The following is a 21,247-nucleotide window of genomic DNA, read 5'->3' on the forward strand; positions in this document are numbered from 1 at the left end:
CCTAAGTCACAGCCTATCGCTCAAGCATGTATCACTTCAGGTAAAGTTCATTCCCACTACTAATAAATGCCAGTGCTAGCCAGCCAGGACATAAAGAGCTTTAAAAGGCAGCACCAGCTTTTATTTATGATTTTACTAAAGCTTTAGGGAATCTGTCACCAACGACAAAAAAAAAAAAGTGGCAGCTTAAATAAGCTATGATCATTAACTATAGAAGGAACCAAAGAATTTAAGAATTTTCTGAGATGTTGCAGGAATTTCATCTTTTTTGTTAAAATCAAAAGTATAAAAGCAATTCAGAACACTTATTCTGGAGAAAAAAAAAACAAATATCGGAGTGTCCTCTGAAAGCCTCTTCTAAAAAAGTCTGAAATATTTAGTATTTTATTGTTTAAGAAATTCCTACAACACATCCAACACAGGTTTTCCTAAGGTCAGTAAGTGGTACAACAAAAAAGGCCATGTGACACCTGACCTCCATTTAGATGCAATAAGGCATCTTTGAGACAATACTTGTCTCACATAAATAGGAAATCTTGTTTACGTTATCTGAGCAGTTCAACTTCTTGCATTATTTAATTTAATGTCAGTTTTCTCTAACATCTGAGTTTGGTCATATTATAAGCAAAGACCCAGGCCAGATTATCTTGAAGGTCCCTCCCAACCTAAATTATTCCAAGTTTTATGTTTAGATGTTCTGCAAGCACTTGTAATCTGGAATCCTACAGCAGATTGTGCCATTAGTCTCAACATTTAAATGAAAATAAAAATGAAAAATAAGAATACAAACCAGTCAGTCCCTAAAACCTGAAGATCCAGTATTTTCTACATGCTATATATCCATGGTAGCTCACACTAGAACAGTTCTTGGTTTTCATGGTGTTGAAGAAATCACTTCTCCATACATCATTAAAACAACTTATTGAAGAGTCGCATCTTGATTAAACTGCGCAATTAAGTCTTCTCCATGCAAAAATTTGAATCATTAGGCAGGAGAAAAAGCAAAAATTAAGAACTTGAATGTCACTTACCTAAATGCAGTCTTACTCAAACAAATATTTCCAAATTGAAAAATCAATTGACATTGCAAGTCCTTACAACTGCTTTAAAATAAATCAGGCAGCATACTTGCATGCTTAATTATGACAATAAATTTTGAAGAGCATTTAAATTATTCTGAAGAGTATAATTTAAAGGTCCTTCCATCACTTCTGGAAGCCACCTGGGAAAGAATTTAAACACTTCAAATTGGTTTCACATCTTCGTATACAGCACTACAACTATCTTCCAAAGTTATTTTTACTCACTGGTTTCTTTTTACAGTAAGAAGAATTTGAAACTGCTATTACACACAGACAAACATTTACATATGGGGGTGCTGTGCATAAAATGTGTATCTATATTCAGACACATATATAGGTACATATATGAATACACCATGTGTATCTGTGTTTGGTCTTTTTAAAGTATCCTTTTAAAGTATACCTTTTTAAAGGTATCTTTCCTTTTTTTTTACAGATAACTAAAATATATTTCGCAACATCTTGTGAGGTTGTATGCAAAAGTGAATGACAACGTAACTGTATCAGAGACTAATGGACAGTTCAATATATGCAGAAAAATGTTAACACCACATTAAAACCAAAACAGATTCCATATACCTTTATTATATTTTCTTTCCCATTCCTTTGACAATAACAAGAAGGCAAAATAACATTTACTCCTTTTAGAAAACAAAACTACAAGTAGAGAAACTCTATCATCCAGCCACATTTGCTCATAATTCTAATATTTTTTTATTTCTGATATATAATATTTTAATAATTAATGCCATCGGCTGGGAAAAGCATTTATGACAGGGTAATTATGTACCTATATAATCTCTTTTAATCACAGAACAAGCAGTAGTTTTAAATATTGAAAGACGTAACACTAGCACTCTTTAATCTGCTTTATTTTTTCCCAGAATATAGCCACCTAGTCTTATGAACTAACATGTACCCTGGTATTTATTGCTTGTGAAGTATTTTCAAGCATCTTCACTGGAAGTACTAAAAAAAGTGATTCCTAATTTGTGTGTCCAAATTGCCAGAACAGTGATGCCAGCTGCAGAGAGCGTGCAACGTGGTTAATCATAGAAGAATAACACCTTGGAAGAAAGTTACTGCAACATTAGATCGTTGCCTAGGAAACTGAATTAAGCCTCTTATCAGGCATTATACTTGAACACAAAGATCACTAACATGCTCTTCAGGATACTGGAAAGCATCTGTCCTACAACTATTGTATTCATTTTGTCCAAATCTAATTTACGGCATATGTGTAGGCTGTGAAGATGGAAATAATAAAGCACTCATGTTTATTGTATTTCTTAGCAAAAAGCCTGTACTGCTTATGGGAGTGAATATTCAGTCACATGTCTTTAAGAGCAGAGAAAAATAACTAATGTATACCCATCATAATGGGATGGAAATTAAACGGGGAAAAAATATATGTTTCGCCATGTTATAGTTGAGTGATACATTATTATACTTCCATCATTTACTGAGTTCTGAATCATGAATAAAAACATCTTAGGAGCACCAAAACTTACATTCTTTACTAAGACAAAAATACATTTAAATTTCAAGGTATTTTATGACAAAATGTATTTTTAAAAGTGAAACTTCACCTAGAAAATGGCATTAACTGCATTTTTAAAAGAGACAGAAAACAGAGTGGGTAGGTATTTTACACGTACATTTTCCTTCGCTATATTCATGGTGCAGTCCTGATTTTCAGTGAGAGTGCAAGTGCCTACAATAACTTACTGCCATGAACAAGTTAACTATATTTTGAATATTTCAAAGTAACAATGAAATTGCCTGGAAAAGTTCTATTATGTTTGTCTTCGAAAAATAATATACTCACATTTTTTATTTGACCAAAACAGAAGAACGTAAATGCCTACCACACAAAATACTACTAAGACTTCCTATGGGGCTATAAGAACCTCGCTACTTAGGTGAAGTATTTTGCTTCCAAATTTCCCAACACTTCAAGCCTGATACCATGACCTTTTTCTCCTCATATTACCTGTATGAGCTGCAAATTTGCAATACATGATTACCCACCTCAGTAACTATGTTCACATCAAACAATGACCTAACTGGACATAACAAAGGTACAAAAAAAAAAAAAGATAAAATGGCAGTTTGCTAGAATAGTTGCTCCTTCTCAAATGCATAACAATGGAAACTTTGTAGAAGTTGGGGAGGTGAGAGAAAGCTTTTTTTTTTTCCTACTTCTAAGCAATTAGCATCATCCAAATGTAACAAAGAGGTTACATCTAAAACCTGAACTAAAAGTACTCCCACCACATTCTCCTGGAGAAACTGACTGCTCATGGCTTAGACAGCCATACTCTTCACTGGGTTAAAAACTGGCCAGGCCCAAAGAGCAGTGATGGAATCAAATCTGGTCAGTGGCTGGTCACAAGTGATGTTCCCCAGGGCTCAGTATTGGGGCCAGTTCTGTTTAATATCTTTGTCAATGATCTGAACATGAGAATCAAGTGCACCATCAGTAAGTTTTCAGATGATACCAAGTTGGGTGGGAGTGTTGATGATCTTGAGGGTAGGAAGGCTCTAAAGAGAGATCTGGACAGACTGGATCAATGGGCCAAAACCAACGGTATGAGATTCAACAAGGCTCAGTGCAGGGTCCTGCACTTTGGTCACAACAACCCCATGCAATGCTACAGGCTTGGGGAGGAGTGGCTGGAGAGCTGCCTGGTGGAAAATGACCTGGGGGTGTTGGTTGCCAGCCAGCTGAACATGAGCCAGCAGTGTGCCCAGGTGGCCAAGAAGGCCAACAGCATCCTGGCTTGTATCAGGAATAGTGTGGCCAGCAGCAGTAGGGAAGCGATGGTGCCCCTGTACTCAGCACTGGTGAGGCCACACCTCGAATACTGTGTTCAGTTTTGGGCCCCTCACTACAAGGAGGACATTGGGGGGCTGGAGCGTGTCCAGAGAAGGGCAAAGCTAGTGAAGAGTCTAGAGAGCCGGTCTTATGAGGAGTGGCTGAGGGAGCTGGGGTTGTTTAGCCTGGAGAAGAGAAGGCTGAGGGGAAACCTTATCACTGTCTACATCTACCTGACAGGAAGGTTGTAGGGAGGTGGGTATCAATCTCTTTCCCCAAGTAACTAGTCAAAGGGTGAGAGGAAATGGACTCAAGTTGTGTTAGAGGAGGTTTAGATTGGATACTGGAAACAATTTCTTCACTGAAAGGGTTGTCAAGCATTGGAACTGGCTGCCCAGGGAAGCAGTTGAGTCACCATCCCTGGAAGTACTGAAAAGACATGTAGACATAGCACTTTGGGACACGGTTTACTGGTCGACTTAGGTTTTTGGTTGGACTTGATCTTAACGGTATTTTCCAACCTAAATAATTTTGTGATTTTGCTTTCTTCTGACATCTATAAAGAACTCACTACAGTTAGAGTCAGTACACAGAGAATCAGCTATAGCATAGAAGAGACAACTTAGCTTTTGTAAGAAGTGGTACCTCATAAACTTCTAAGAGCTGTCTGCAGAACAGCTGTGCAGAAGGTAGCTCAGCCAACAGAGGGCAGTTGATTTTTCACATAATTCTCACGAAGGGGTCTTACAGGAAGGAAAGTAACGTAATGATGTTACGGCATGGGGAAGACGCACCACCCTAGACAGCAGGCCCTAAATCCACCATCACTGCACAGGAAACAGGTTGTTACAGTAGACAGCCTCATGAATATATTAGGTCAATTTTCAGGAAGCAGCAACCTAACAAAGAAATAGATTATCAATATCTATGAAAGAGATGACATAATAAACCAAACAGAATTATGCCAATATAAACACAGCTGCATCTGTGCTGTTACGGCTTCCTCAACTCAAAACCACTACAACAGAAAGGCACTGAAAGGGGAAACAAGAACAACAAAAACTGTGGAACCATGTGTATACACAGAAGAATTAGACTGGGACCCTTACCCGAAGTGGGGCAGGGGGAAGGATAGCAGAGGAGAGGCACAGAAGGAGATGCATAAAATGAAGACTGGCAGTCAAGAACGTAAGAAATGATAGCTCACTTATCACAAGGTCTAGCAAGCATCAAGTTATGAGGCAGCCAGTCCAAAAGAAGAGTTTTGCATAATTAGGCATTACTACGGAACACCGTAGAAGCCAAAGGTCTATGTGGGTTCAAAAACCAAACAGATAGAGCTGTAGGAGCACAAGGTAACAGGAGACACTGAAGATACCGTCTGTCTCAGCTGACCCTAAATTGCAAGACTGCTGACAGCTGGGGGGGTGACACTGAAGGAGTTATCACTGCATGTTTCTCCTGTCCTTACTTTCTTCTCAGACGTCCGCAAACAGATAACTGTCAGACACAAGTCTTTGGTTTGACTTACTGGAGTCATTCCCGGATTATGTTAGAAGCCAAATCTGCAGAGTCAACAGAATATGATTTGTGAAACTGCTGGTTCTTTAAGTTTTGTTGAAAGAAGCAGTTTTCTTGCTCACTAGTGTGTTTTTAATTACTCTCATAAACCCTGGACTATCCACACTCCCAGACATTTACAATGAAGTTTTTGTATTACTGCTTCACACTGACAAAACCTGAAAATGATCCAAATCTTGTTCTAAGACTTGGAGAGAAAGCTACCAACTGAAGAGAATTCATACTATAAATCACATCTAAAATAAAAAGATTGTTTTGTACCTTTAATGAGACTAATTTTTCAGTGTCTGTTAAGCTTACACATAAGCCAATCATGCACAACAGCAACCTGCATATTTGGCAAAATGCACTCTACAGGTCTTGATTCTAGAAACGCTCAGAAGACCAATTTCAGTTCAAGGCACTACTACTCAGCTTTTCTAAAAAGTACTTCTGGAATCCACAGCTTCAGATGTCTACGTTGTTATACATGTTCAATGGTCACCTTGTTCCAGTACTCTTTTTTCTTTTAAAGATCAATGCTACTGAGTACTGAAATTCAAATCCTTAATTTGCTCATATTCTCAAACTACTCAAATACTGGGACAAAAAAAAAAAGTGTTTTCAAATTGTTCTCAAATAGTTCACAGATAAAAACAAGAACAGAAAATATTAAAAAAAAACTTTCCAACCTTTAATGAAGTTGCTGTAATTTTAAGTTCTACACACCACTAAAATATAGCAGAGGAACACTCTGAAGCCTAGCACTGTTTCTAGCTACAAATGGAGACTAATTAGAAATCAATATCCCACATAGCACAATATGCCTCCAGTTCCCTTACACTGCTCCAATACAAAACTAACCAGCCAAAGAAAAACCCCCCTGCAACGAAAGAGATTTAAATTCTGTAGTGCACTATTGCGGTAGTTCTACAGCATCCTGAAATATGGTTTCAATGAATTTAGCTAGTAACTTGCCATAAACTACACTTCGTATTCCTGAACTTTGAAATTTTGCCAATTTCTTAACACTTAAATACAGAAGTAGACACACAAAAAAGAGGAAGCTTAACATTCTGACAGTTTTAGATAGCTGGCATGTGGGAACAAGATGCAAGATAATTTGCACAAATTTTGAAAAGGACATTAAGCTAGAAACTTCTGTTAAAAATAGCCAGTGATATAACACCAATGTTAATGCCCTAGTATCACTATCTGCTTTCAAGGGCAGCAGCAGAATGAGTTGAGCAGCGTAGTTTGCTTGCACTTCCCAGAACAACTGTTTGTTACTCAGGCACATGTAGATCCATTACTTCGAAATTCATTCGAGCAAACATTTCACACAACAATAACAGTTAGGACTTTTTTTCATCCCATAAAAACTTTAGGCTACTAAAAGCTACATACAGTCCAGTTATCTAACAGGAGGTGGACCACATAGTCCTCTGAGACCACAGGCTTCAGCAGACATAAGGCTCTAAATAAAGTGATCTGCAAATAAAACCTTTGATCTTTAACACCAAGTTAAAGGTAACACTTATGTTCCATTGCAATTTTTGGATGACTGTCTTGGGGAGTGGTAACCAGCTCTTTAGCTTGAAACTAATTACTGAAAAGATATTCCTGGAACCTTTAAAAACTCCCAACCACCACCTAGAAATTAGTAATTGCATGAAAAATGAATACTTACAAGTTAATATAAAACTATTTCAATTCCAACAACAGCAATAAGATGCCTACAAATATATTATAATTAGCTCAGAAAGCTTTCAACATGTTCTACTTCAGCTACTAGGGGAGGAGAGGGGAAAAAAGTGTCTTTTAATTTTTGGTCTTAAGAAGAAAGTTATATTTTACTTACCAGTTCCTATATAGGATTTAAAGCGTCCTGATAGTCTGTCAATAAAGGCACCTAAAACATCTAATCCCAGTAAAGCTACCTGTTGAAAAAAAAGCATTAGATATACAAAACAAGTCACTAAAGAATTCTTTAGAATATATTTTAAAGAAATTAGACGTACATATGCAAGCATGCTGAAAGACAGTATCTTAACCTAAAGATAAATTAAAGTTCCAGTTAGAGAGCTGATAATTCCTTGAAAGCTTTCATTAAGACAAAATTATCAGAATACATTTGGAATAGATTGAGTATATTTACATATACCAGAACAGTTCAGATTTTTCAGTACTTGTCTTAAACAGAAAGAAAATAAATATTAGAAATCCAATGTTTTAGTATTATCAGCTACAAATGATTAAAATTCAAATTAATAATTATGAGGACTAAGGAGTTGGAACAAGTTTTTGTTTGGGGTTTTTTTCTCCCCCTACTCTAGATCATGTGTGAGGACTGCAGTTCTGTCCCTCATTTTCTTTAAAGAAGATTAGTCTAGAAGTCTAACTCAGTATTAACTGAAAATAAAAATTCCTTTGAAGTAGGTACCATTGAAATAGGCCTTGCTTCCTCTACCAGGTTTCTACACTGCTGAGCAAAAACAGAATGCCTTAACAACAAAAAAAACAAACAAACAATCAAAAAAACAACCAACAAAACAAAACCAGCACATAAAAGAGAAAGGGGGGGTATGTGTGATTACCAGACTCATAAAAAGCAAACAACTTAATACAAAACTAAGCAAGCCCCCAAACATAACTACGAATACAGACTGGAAAAATAAAAAAAAAAAGAAAAATAAAAACAACCCATCAGACATGGTTTAAACAATTTCCCAGATGCTAAGAGCTTACTTCAGCAAAGCTACTTAACTCATCCACTAAGGTCATTACATTATTTTCTAAACTCCCAAAAGAAAACAACTGCCAGAACCTAATACTATGCTCCCTAGCAGTTCAGACCACACCATTTGTCCACCTGCTTGTTAAGCCAGGGAAGTTTTATTTCTTTTCATTTGCTCTTGTTCAAAAAAAAGCCACCCAAAACAAAAACACCCAACATAAAATAAAAGGAAGTTCAAAATACTCAAAATACTACTGGGATTGTGAGGAACTTCCCCTCTATGAACCGGCAGTAGATGACAAGACAATATCTACTAACACAGAAACAAAAAGATGATCAGAAATGATCAGTTTTATTACTTGAATAAGTCAAGTCACTTTTTTTTTTGCCCTTAATTCTTCCACGTACTGTTCAAAGACTTCTTTCTTCATTTTCCCATAATAGTTTATCATGAGCATCAGAACCTGCACTTCCACATCTTTTGTTAACTCAATTTGCTGCCCATGAAGGTACAAATGCCAAAGGAATGACCTCCTGAAGCTCGGGCATTCATAACCATTTTTCTTCCTCTTTAGTTTCAACTAAGAGACACACTGCGTGTCTTTTCCCCATGACGACATGAGCAGCATTACTCCCCTCTATTAGCTATTTGTTGTCATAAAACTTGGAACCACATTTTCTTGGACAACTCTGTTTCCTTAAGATCCTTATCTGTCACAATTGTCCACACTAAACAACAGGCCAAAAAAAAATCTGACTGGAGATGAATGTAAATACACATGGCCCACACACACAGGGTCACGTGAGCCTTTTTTCCCCTGCAGGAAACTAGACAAATAAGGTCCCCATAAAATCTAGGATCTGAAGCAACCACATAAGTAAGCGGATTTTAATAAATTCTGTATTAGTACAATAGATCTCCTTTTAAACAGGAAGTACAAAACAGTTCCAAATTGGTACAACTTGGAAATTACACTATTTTATTACATACTAAAACAGAGAATAGCAAATATAAGTGGATGGCAACAGTTGACTGCAACCATGACTTAGGGTGAAAAAACAGAATACTGTAATTGAAAACTTACTTAGACAAAAAATATGTCAGCTTTTATGGTAATGTCAAGGCTTCCCAAAAGCTCTTTCCTTTAATGTTCTTTACCAGACTGTCAAACTATATGAGACCCGAGACAAAATCTCAGTCTAAAAAGTGATGCCTGAAAGAAATGAGATATTCATCCAGATATATGTTGCTTTCCTATGCTTCTGTTTCCTGACTACAAGCCCCACCTTAGACTTGTCTTCCAGTGACAATTTTGATATGCCTTTCCTGTGCAAATATTTTGGGGTCTATTAATGCACAAACCACAGCCTCTCCTTCTGTAAAGATACTTACAGAAAGTCTCTCTCTTTTCTGCACATTTGATTATCTTTCTAAAATCTCTGTTGAGGACTTCTACCATTCAGAACAGCAGCAGCTTAGAGATTCAAAAAAAGGAAAGCATGCACGGCTGTTTTTCACTACACACCTACTGTTTACTAATCCCAAAATAGAGTTCTGAGTAAGATGGAGAGTATTTTTTAATTTCTCCAGTGCTTAGCCTCTAGGTTTTTGAGGTGTTTCTGTGGGATTTTTTTGCCTTTTTTTGTTGATTGGTTGGTTGGGCGGGGGGGGCTGGTTGAGGGGGCAGGGATTGTTTGTTTTCAGAGTTTCACCTGGGTAGAAACAGCGGCCATATTGAATAATTGAACCTCCATATACCTAAGGGTCAGAGGCTTGATAACTACCAGAGAACCAGCTATTCATCGTACCATGACTGTTCTGACAACAAAGAATCTATCACTTGTATTTCATACGTGTCAGTGTATTTTATTTTGATCAAGAGCACCCACTGAGATAATGCCTACATATTCTGAATTTTTTCATCCCTCCCTGTGAATGGATAAAGTTTAACCACCTCTTATGACACAAGTCACATTTACCGTGATTAACCATTCAAGCAGTTGTCAATATGGCATTGGCTCTGCAGTTGGTAACTCCCTATCAAAGATTTACTTAATGAATGTGGTAGGGGTTATACTTCAATAAATAGCATACAAAAGCCACTTCAGTAAGTACTATAAATTTAAATATCCTGATAAGTAGCTTTGTCTTGTGACATCCTTATTGTGTGAAAATGTATAGTCCAGACTGCATGGGATGAAATAAAGCTTTCAGCAGTTACCTTTCTAAGTCAGAGTAAGATACGAGACTAGCCCTGGCTTTAAGAAATGGAAAAGTAACAAACACTGCTGTGAAATTCTCATCCCTTTAACATGAGACCTTTACAGATAAGAGGTAAGGGAACAGGTTACTAGAGTGCTAAAGGGGCAGTCTCACACCTACAACATGATGGTTAATCTTTAGCTCATACAAAGTCCTCTGTGGTCTGCAGCTTTGAAAAGATAACAGGTATGAAATGCCATGATATCTGCAGAGTGAGAATGTATGATGTGACCTCCGGCTTGAAGTAATAGAAAACTGCTCTAGCTACAGAACTGGCTCTCATTCTTTCACATTCTCATTTCACATTTCAAAAATGAGTCAGCTGAAGAGTACCGCTACACAGTGGAGTACACCAAATAAACTAGCTCTTATTGTTTTGTGAATCGGTCTTAACATTTCTCTGCTTTGATACACAATGTTCTGAGTTTCGCTATCTCCAGGCAAGTATCACCAGTGCAGTACCCAAGCAGCCCTTTGGAAGGAGTCCCCAACAAGTGATATAGGGTCACATAAGCAGCATTTAAAAAAAGAAAAGTCACAAGTCGAGGCAGAACTGATCTGCAAGAAGAAGGTTCCAAGCCCTCTGACACTGTGTGGGACCACGTACCAGCACAGGCTCTCCACTATCAACAGAAAAACTTCTCACCAGCATCATGGCTCCTTCCCCACCAGTTTCAGTGAGGGATGTATTTCTTCTGCAATTAAAATAATTGGATCTGTTTCCTACTCTGAATTCACTAAGTCTTTTGCGTGCTGCATATAAACAGCCTTTGTGTGTTGAGACTGATTCATAAACTCACTATTGTTTGATGCATTTAAACACTGCTTTTGAGGTTCACAGTAGGAAAAAAGTATAGGCTTATTTGAACTGGATTTGGTTAATTGTTGAGCTACTCTTTAACAAGCCAGTGTTCAGGACCATCAACTTCTCAGGTCACAACAAAATTGCCAACTCAACCGAGAAATATTTTATCTGTTCTGGAAAGGACCAGACACTTAATGAAATCAAGATTTCCAACGAAAATAAGATTATGAATTGAGCCAGTGATTAGGAATTGAGCCTATTTCTTGCTCTGCAGCTTGTTCCTTTTCCAGCTCTCCATCGGCATATTCTTTCCAGCACTGCTACTGCTCTTCTGTGGGCAACTTCCAGGCATCTAAATGCTTGCTAGGAAAAGAAATACTGTTCTTCAAACTGTATCTAGTTAACCATGCATGCTTACTATTATTCCCACCATGATTCTGCAATTTCCCATCCCTGTGCAGGACATCTAGGGGCAGGACACTACCAGGAAACCATTTCTAGTTACATAAGCTGCCAAATGACCGTAATATGAATGTCCTTGGATTTGGCCATAGGATATCTGAACTGTATATGGAAATATGGATTCTGCAGATCATGATCTGCAAACTAGTCATGAGAATTTAATGGGGCTATTATGGAGGTCACTATCTGGAACTCCAAAAGAATGAAGTTAAGGTATTGGACTTCCTGTCACCATGGGGACAGCTGTGGTATCACTGACAATCTACTGAAACACAAAACAGCATGCTGAACAACCACATCCTGCAAGAACAAGCATTGTTGCAGCATTGCAATGCTGGAACAAGAGATATGCAAATCATAATGAGATTGTTTAAGTATTGTCAGCCAAACCCAAAGGTGTCATTCCTCAATTCTCAAATTACCTCAAGCACCTTGCAAGTATCTAAACATGAGACAAAACCGCATATGTACATGCGGTCTCTTCTGCTTCACTTCTTGAAGTTTCTTGTTCCTAGTTCTCTTTACTCATCCCCCGGAACACAATTCTCTCCTATCTCACAGGATGCTCAACCACCTTTTGCTCCCTTCACCATTTCCCACTGCAATTCTCTCCTAATCACCCCTTCACCGAGATCTACCCATATTCCACTCCCTCCCTTAACCCCAAAGCTGCCCCTGGGAACAGCTTCCCAGGGAAGGACGCTTCCATTTTCCTGGGTCATTTCTTCAACCCAGGTCGTTCTTCAGTCCCATCTGGGTCATCTTCAGACTCCAAGCTCCCTTGTACAAGAAAACACATTGCTGCAATCCTCCCACTCAGTAGCAGTTGGGCAGCTGCCTCTGCTGACAGCAGCCAAAACTGCAGTCCCAGCTGCTGAAGCTACTGCACACATCATCTGTACTTCAGATATGTTAGCTGACAAGAAAGCATTATTTCCATACTCTTGCTTCTTTCATCTTCAAGGGTACAAATGACACACTTCCAAAGATGTGTACAATCTTTTTTTTTCCCCCTCATGTATATCACATCACTTCACATTGCAAGGAGAGAGAGGGGTTGCTGGTAATGTAACACAAAGTCTTCAAGCTCAACAATTTGAGCCACGAGTTCTTTAGCAGATGCAGAGCCTCCTCTATCTAAAAATGCAAGTTTACCAACTTCAAAGCAATGTTTTGCAACTATAATTTGGACTACAAGCCAAGATTCTCCAGAGAGTATCAAATCTTTGCTACTATTAAAACTACACAGCAGCTGCAACCCTGTCTCAAAAGGGATATAAACTACCAAGCTTCATATGATAACCTTCCTTTCATTATCCTTCTGTGATGGCCAACCACAAATCATTTCAGCGTCGCAGTGTAAGTAACCACACTAGCAGAGGATTACTGAATGAATCACCCACATTTATCCAAAGACCAGTGAGTGTAGCTCAGCACTGAAAAGGCTTGGTTTCTTCAGAGGTCCTTCTCAACAGGCATAGCTCTGGGAGGTCCTTGTTATTTTGACCTCTCCTGTATAGCAGCCAAAACAAGCAAGCATAGTGCTGCCATAAAAATTTTTAAAGCTTATTAAAAAAAAAGAAGTTTTACTGCCCTTTCCCCATGATGGGAACTGTAACATTCATTCCCCCCACATTAATTAAGAAACATTTACCCAATTTTGGAGAACACATTAGCGTGACACTCAAAATGGTTACTGGAAAAACATTTACAACCTTCTATATTTAGAATATATAAAAATATAATAGAATATGTTATTCAAAATCTCTCATGATCTTCAAACTAACTTCAGTTCGGAGTGAAAATGGGATCTCCAAGTTGTTGTGTATTCTGTGGACAGTGATCAGTACTCTAAAATACATCACATACTGCCTTCAGCTTGATCCATTACAGGAATATCTACAGTTTGCTTCATACGTACATTAGATGTTCCTCTCCTGACCATCATCACAAATTTTTCATAGACATTGTACCAAGGCCAGTGAGCATATAACAAAAGTGTGATATAGTAACACCTGACATTTGAAGCCATCATCTTTTTGAGACTGTCTGGCTTAATAACTTTATGTGCTGCAGTGGAAAAAGTCTGAAGACAGAGCCTCTTTAAAAGCAGGACTCAGTGGGAAGACAATGAGATGTATGGTATTTCTCTTGAGATTAAGTAATTTTTTAAAAAGCGCTTTTTCCCCCAAAGAAAATTGCACTTGAAAGCATTTCTAAGTATGTTGATGGAGCAAAACAAACACTCTATTCTAAGACTTAGTTCTTCCAAAAGAATATCATTCTTTTCGTGCCCAAGGTCTCATTTTCTTTCCCATTTCCTCTTATTTAAATTGTACAAAATGTACAGCAATTCCCATTCTCTACTACTTACTCCTACCCCTGCACCAGCTCCTCTACTGTAAAGAAACAAGTATTCATGTAGCTGAATAGTAACCAGCTTTAGGAAACCAGACCAACACATGAACAAGGAAAAGCATCTTCTCAGTCAGATCTCTTCCCTGAGTCTGTTTACTGTGCAGCCTCACAAGTGCTCGCATCAGAGCAACGAAGGCATGATGCACTATCACAGTTCAGCAGCCAGGGAAAGAAACTGCTTAACTCAGCAGTGCTGCTAAAAATGGATGTCGTACTACGTATGGGTCACGCACGTTGACTGCTGTGAATTCTGTTCTGAAGGATGCACCTCTCCTCTTACACACTGCCCAGAGCTTGGAAAGGATCTCTCTTCACACCCAAATCAAGCAAACTGCAGACAAAAAGGGATAGCCCTGTTCTCCCTCTTGACTTGCAGTCATATTCGATCTGGTGCACTTAGATCTCCTGTAGCATCAGTCAAACCAGATTGTTGAAACATTGGAAAATGAATTCAACATCAGCAGAGAGTTAATTGCCTCAAGAACAACAGCGAGAATGCCTGGCCACAGGAGAAGCAGAGCTGCTATTTCAACAGGGACTACAGTTAGGCTGGATTACACAAACTGAAGCTGCAAAACAATTGAGAACTGTCAATTCCACCTCTGGAGGAGATGCCAGAGAGTTTGAGACTATATATTCCACATTCCTAATTAAAGGTTGGGGAAAATTAGTTTTAATTGAACTTAAAATAATTAAAGCTTCTTGCAAGTTTCCCTTGTCTTCTGGAGATCTGCTTTGATTATTTGGCTAACATTCAATAGTTTAACATTCTATAAACAACATAAATAATACATGAAAAACTAATAATTATTACTCAAGAATCGAATCATTGAGCTTGAAAACTGAAACTGGATTCATACATGGACAGGTCAAACTGCTTTCTCATTACATAGAAATAAGGATGTAGCTCCCACATAGCCAAGATGAAACAAACAACTTGAAAGGAATAATGAAATTCAGCAAAGAGCTCAAAGTCAAACATTTCTCCTCCAACAAAGACATTTAAATTACCACTAGTTGCTAACAAAGACTAAGGAAATACCAGGATCTATAGAGTAACTGAAAAACAAAGGCTGAGTTGGGTCCTCTTTTATTCCATTCTTCTGTCCTGAAGGTTACAGTCCTACAACTCAGTACAGCATATTTGCCTTTTGTGTAGCATATGTTGGCTTGTGTTCAACTTCAGATCCAAAATAACCCATGCATTTTCTTCCTAAGAGTGGCTACTCAATCACATGCTCCACATCCTGCACTTGTGTGTTCTATTATTCTTACTGAAATGTAGGACTTCACATTTTATTACCTCTTCCCTCCCCCCAGATCTCAGTATCTGCATTTTGTTCAAATAACTGTAAAATTCTAGCTACCACCTCACACACTTGCATGCAGTCAAAAAAGTTATAACTGCTGCTATCTTTTTGCAAGGACTTCAGACAAACGTCCTAACCACTTCTCTTAACTATTTGCAAAATCACAGTTGAAATCTTCCCTTCCTTTCTGGAAACTGAAAGCTCCTCCTGCTGGCCTTCTGTTGAACTAAACAGAAACCAAAATAAATACTTGCCAAACCAAGGAAATACAAAAATGCAACAACAACATTGCTGGTATTTTAGTATCCTTCAGTATTTGGTGTTGAGACAAACAAGGCTAAGAAAAAATCTCACTCTACAGGAAGCATAGAATAAAAGATAACTCCAAGAATTTGCCTAAAAGAAACAGATTATCCACACTATCAGAAACAGACAGCGTGAAATCTGATCTTTTTCTTTGCATGGCAAGCAATCTGCTGCTCTGACACAAAAACAGTGATTATTAATTATTTTACTACTGCAGTTGAGGGATGAAACAAGTTAAAATATCAACTACAAAGGTAAGAAATCCAAAGATGACTCACACTCACAAGCATTACTGATTAATCTTCTCACATAATATTACCTTGAGGAACTACCAGAATTTTAGTCATATGTTTTTACTACTTCTGATGAGGTGTGATTTGCATGAAGAACCAAAATGTGGCCTTATTTCTCAAAAAGTAAATTTTACAAGGGTAAGTAAGTAGTATTTCTCCATCCCATGTCTTTAGCAGAAGTTCAAAGCAGATTTCCAGATAACTTACTCAAGGCAGACACAGAACAGTTTGAGCCACCAGACTGTACAAAGTTAGATAATCTTGCAATTATTTCAAGTTACTATCGAGTACAAGAGGCATAAGAGATGTGTTAATTGAACCTCATGTATACACGGGTTAGCATCCAGGCTAACCCAGTAAAGCCAGCAAATATCTATCAGTAGTGATACTCTCAGAATGGGGAATTAATTTACTGCTTGAAGTTCACCTGAGAGTGAACTCAAACATAAGCAATGTTCCAATTTTCTGAGAGTGCCAAATATTTCAGAGTTTGATGAGAACAAAAACCAGCAGAATAATACCATCACCCAACTCCTATTACTTTGCATCCAACTTACCTGCTCCTGAAAAAAAAATTAAGAATTCAAAGCCCTTTTTTTCTCCACTATTCCTCACAGCCTTGCAAAGTCATTTGGGGGGAGGGGACCCCCAAACAAAAAAACCCAAACCAACAAATGAACAAAAAACCCACCCCAAAACTAAAGCTCTGTATTGTAGGAGGAGAGAGGTCAGTCCCAACCAATATGAAATACAGCACGTTATGGTACCAGGACACCAAGCCAAAAAATTTCAGTTCACTGAGCAACTCTTCCATTCTAATGAGACCCAAAATAAAAGCTTAAATTATGCACATCATCTGGGTACTCCCTGGTATTGCAAACTTTTCAACGGTCTTTGCAAGCCAATTTACCACTCACTGCACAGGCATTGGAACTGAAGTCCCCATAACACACCATTAAGGTCAGCCTTTAAAGATGACTCATCTCTCTCTCTCTAGGTCACTCCCTGCATTCTGCAAACAACTTTCACTAGAAATCCATACCATTTGCAGATGAGTCAACACATTCCTAATCCCACCTTTTTGATTTACCAGTAACTCAAACTGGTAATTGTGTTTTCTGCTTCAGTGAGGTGGATGAACTCAGAAATATTCCTATCTGCTTTCTTTGTTTGGAACAGCCAGATTATTTATTAAACCACTACAAATAGCCACAAACTTCAGAAAAGCAAAAGCAGTCTTTGAATGACCAAAATCTTTTTGAGCCAAGTTAATTCAACCTTGCTGATAGCAAGTCCATACTCATTTACTGAACACCTCTTCTTTTCTCCCTGCTCATTAAGTCTGTCGATCAATCCTCCTATTCCTACTCCTTCCAGATCCTTTCCCTTTTGGTTATGTGAGGAAGGGACTCTCCAGGGTGGCATTTCATGGAAAGTTTTCTCTTCTCATGCACAGCATAGACTTGAGCCTAGAGCTCCAGGATCATGCATCTCCTCTTTCATATGGTCAGCAGAGTGCACTGCATGCAGAAAGAGACAAGTTCTTGCATGAAGGGAAGAATACGGCATGTCCAGGGCAAGTTACATGAGTTATTCCCTCATGATCCATACCGGTCACCTACAGTGGAAATCATGTTCCCCCTCAAAACTTCCTCCAGCATTCCCCACTTGTCACTCCAATTCATCTTACTCAGCAGTTCTGATAAACAAACCAGTCGCATGAGCCATTATCACTGCTGAATTAAACAGCCAGGTCAACAGGGAGGGATTAATTACTTCGGGACTTTGAAGTCCTGCAAGACCTTTAGCAAGATATAAGTAGAAAGATATGATAAGCAGAATTGTTTAAGTGCTCTACATATCCATTCCTCAGCAGAGGAAAGGGTAACCAACAAATTATTGACAACACAGTAATCAAAAGTAAAGATTAATATTTTTCCTGAGAATACATGTAAGCCTGTGCTGCTCATTACTGTATGATACTACTCAGGCCCCGAGTTTAACAACAAACTCAGATCTAACATTTGAACATGTAACACCTATGCTTGTACGAGAAAAAACGTGAGATGGAAACCACAGCCTTCTAGAATATTTTTAATTTCCTTTTTGAAAAGCAGCAGATGCTGGCAGTCACCACCACAGCCAGGAACACTGGAACTGATCATAAGCAAAACATCCAAGATCTTGTGCTGCTGCAGTTAATATAATGTATATAATATGCTTAAAACTTGAATGTTGTATGTATAAAGAGCCACCAATAAGTGGACATAGAGAAGAGGGGAAAAAAATTAATTATGCAAGCTATTTTAAAACTCCTCCTAGAATTTGTAATACTCTTATGCTCATCTTGTATGATGGAGCCTTGTGATCAGGAGTACTGCATATTCCTCATTCATCCTACAGTCCCAAGAGCCAAGGATTTCTGTCACATCTGCTTGCTGTCACATCAACAGCAAGCAGAATGTCTTGCGTTATGAAAAATATATCTTGAAAAGCAAATTTCAAGTATTAACGCCCAATTTTGTCAATTTAAAAGCATAAGGAAAAGTCTTTTAGATTACCCTGTTGAGAGAAATATCTAGTCCTCTTTACACAAAAGGGTATTTTTAAAGACCTGTCTAGGTTTCACAGTAATCAGTTATCACGAACAACTGCCCTCAGAGTAGGAATTTAAAAGCAAATAAACTACGTTTGTCCAACATAATGTTATTTCCTCAAGCTAACCTGACCTTTAATGACAAACACGCTTCCAAAAAAGTAAATCGTACGTGCAAACAGAGTTAAGCCTTATTAAGTTTCAAGCGTCAAACTCAGAAGCGGTGTGTGCAAACACTGGCGAGTACAGTGCTGTAAAGTCAACGCAGTAAAAAAAACCAAAATCCCCGTTTCGTGAACACGCTGCCCTTACAAGTCACTTCTACGTTTGCCTCCTGAGCCTAAGCAAAGACCGAAAAATGACAATAACCTCACTAGACTAAGTTCCGAGGCCCAAAGTGCAAGTCGATCGCCTGGCAAGGCAGGACGAGCGAGGGAAGGGAATAAGCGGGGAGGGAAGGGCGGCTCTCCGCCGCCCAGCAGAGCCGAGCTCAGCACGGCGGGCCAACACCGCCACCCGGCGACGGGCCCGCAGGCCTGGCCCAGCGGGGGACCGCACGCACCGGGGAGGGGGGAGGAGGGGAAAAAAAAAAAAGGAAAAAAAAATAATCGCTAATGCGAATGTGATTGTCCTTGGCAGTAAAACTACGCTGTCAATCGCCTTATCGGCTGACTAACGTCAGAAAAAATTACAATTATTACAAGAGACGTGTGCAGGTGTAACCGCTTGTTTTCCTGTAGCTCAGCCTAAAACGCAGGAAAGAAAAATAATCAAAACGTGAGTCATCATTGGGCGGCTGTACAGATGCTATTTAACTTCCCACGAACAGGAAAGTCACCTGAAGGCGACACGAACAACTTTAAACGTACAGTGGGAACCCCAAGAAGCAAATTAGTCATTAAATGGTATAAAACGCATGCCGTGTAATACAAACGCGGTGAAACACCACTCTACGGCCTACAGAAAAAAATGTCAATCCCGTGAAACATTACACCCAAGTACAGAGATCATGGAATGGGAGTGGTAGTAAAAAAAAAAAAAAGAAATAAATCACAGGCTATCTTATTTCAGAATAAGAAACGCAACCCAAGTATGTAAAAATAGTTGCGTGGGGTTTGGTGTTGTTTTTTCTTTTTAATATTATACACAAAAATGTTTAACCAATGACAAAAGCAAAACCAAAAATCCCATTATCGCTTCTTTTAGGACAAGAGAATAGAAACGAAAGCGTTAACCAACCCCTCCCAAAATTTCTGAATTTCCCTTGGGGGGGGGGGGGGGGGGGGAAGGAAGGGATAAAAACCGGTATAAGTGTAGTTTCATTTCTGCTCGTATCCGATTAAAAAGTAACCCAGAGCTCTGTATCTCCCTACCATGATGAATCATGGTCTTCCTGTACCAAGCCCCACCGACCAGCCTTACCTTAAAATTACTGGAGTTGACCCATCCTGTTAATTCGTCGATCACTTTGTCGAGGCGCTGCTGGTCCTGCTCCACATCGGGGGACCTCGCCGGGTCGCCGAGGTACTCCAGCAGTTCCTGCCCGACCTGCATCCTGCGGCCCACGTCCTTCTGCTGTACCTGGTCGCAGAAATAATCCATACCGCCGGGCTCCATCCTCGGCCGCTGCGGAAAAGTTTTTTCGGAGAGGAGCGGCGCGGCTTCGTGCTGGGCGGCGCGGCCGGGGCAGGGCGGGAAGGCCCGGCCGGGCGGCGATCCCCGGCAGGGCCGCGGCGCTCACCAAGCCTCTCCGCGCCCTCTCCGCCCCGGCTCCGCGCCCGGCGCCCCCATGCGCGCACGCACCGCACGGCGCCGCCGCCGCGGGCAGGGGCGGGGGCGGCTCCCTGCGGCCTCCGCCCGGAGCCTGCCCGCAAGGTGAAGCCTGAGGCAGGAAAGGAAGGGGCAAGGCTCGGCAGGCAGCGGCGGGCGGAGGGGCCGGCGGGAGCCGCCTCCTCGGGGCTCGGGGCTTTCCAGCCGCCTCCGCGTCGTCCTAGGGGATCCCGGGAGGAGTCCTCGCCGCCGCTGCCGCCCCTCCTCCTCCTCCCCGGTGGGGGTAAGGGAAATTCAGACCGAGAACAAGCACCGGCGCTCAGCGAAGGCACCGCAGGGGAGGGCGGGCAGCCGTGGGCTGAGGGGTCCCCGCGGGACCTGCCGCCGCCGCCTCTCGCTCTCTTCTTCCTCCCGCCCGCAGGCGCCAAGCAGCGATCCCCGGGCCGCCTCTCACCGCCGCGGGCACCGGCCCGTCCTCCCACGGACACAGCGGCGGCGGTGGGGTCGGGGCGGACCTCTCATGCTCCCGGCGCCGCGGCCTCCGGACCCTCCTGCTCGCGCCTGCGGGGCAGCTTCGAAACTTCGCTCCGGTGGGGCTCAGCGCTTGCTCGCTGCTCTTCCCCGTCAGCCCCGCGACGGGACGGGACGGGACGGGCGAGCCCCCACGGAGCCGCTCACGCTCCGCCTGGCTGCAGCGCCACCGCCTCTGTCCCGTGGAAGTTGCACGCCCCCCCGCCGCCCCGACCGGCGCCACAGCGAGACTAGGCGTGGCGCGCCGCGACCCCGCCCCCCGCTTCTCTCGGCACCGCGCGCGTGGTCGCCTGGCT

General features: G+C 40.6%; 1 protein-coding gene across 16 annotated transcripts in view; it reads right to left on the reverse strand.

Moving 5' to 3' along the window:
* The window catches only part of CLASP2 (cytoplasmic linker associated protein 2), a 153,989-nt gene extending 133,563 nt beyond the window's left edge, over positions 1-20,426 (reverse strand). For 15 of the 16 annotated variants that reach the window (XM_075083525.1, XM_075083523.1, XM_075083520.1 and 12 more), the window contains exons 1-2: positions 20,073-20,426; positions 7,322-7,400 (exon numbers count right to left, since the gene is read on the reverse strand). In XM_075083525.1, the coding sequence (XP_074939626.1) occupies positions 7,322-7,400; positions 20,073-20,267 (274 nt within the window). In that variant the 5' untranslated portion in view covers positions 20,268-20,426. The remainder of the gene's footprint in view (positions 1-7,321; positions 7,401-20,072) is intronic. The other variant, XM_075083527.1, reaches the window with a different exon arrangement.
* Positions 20,427-21,247: the final 821 nt, after the last annotated feature.

The sequence above is a fragment of the Phalacrocorax aristotelis genome, chromosome 2 (assembly GCF_949628215.1).
Source record: "Phalacrocorax aristotelis chromosome 2, bGulAri2.1, whole genome shotgun sequence".
In the NCBI taxonomy this organism is placed as follows: domain Eukaryota; kingdom Metazoa; phylum Chordata; class Aves; order Suliformes; family Phalacrocoracidae; genus Phalacrocorax; species Phalacrocorax aristotelis.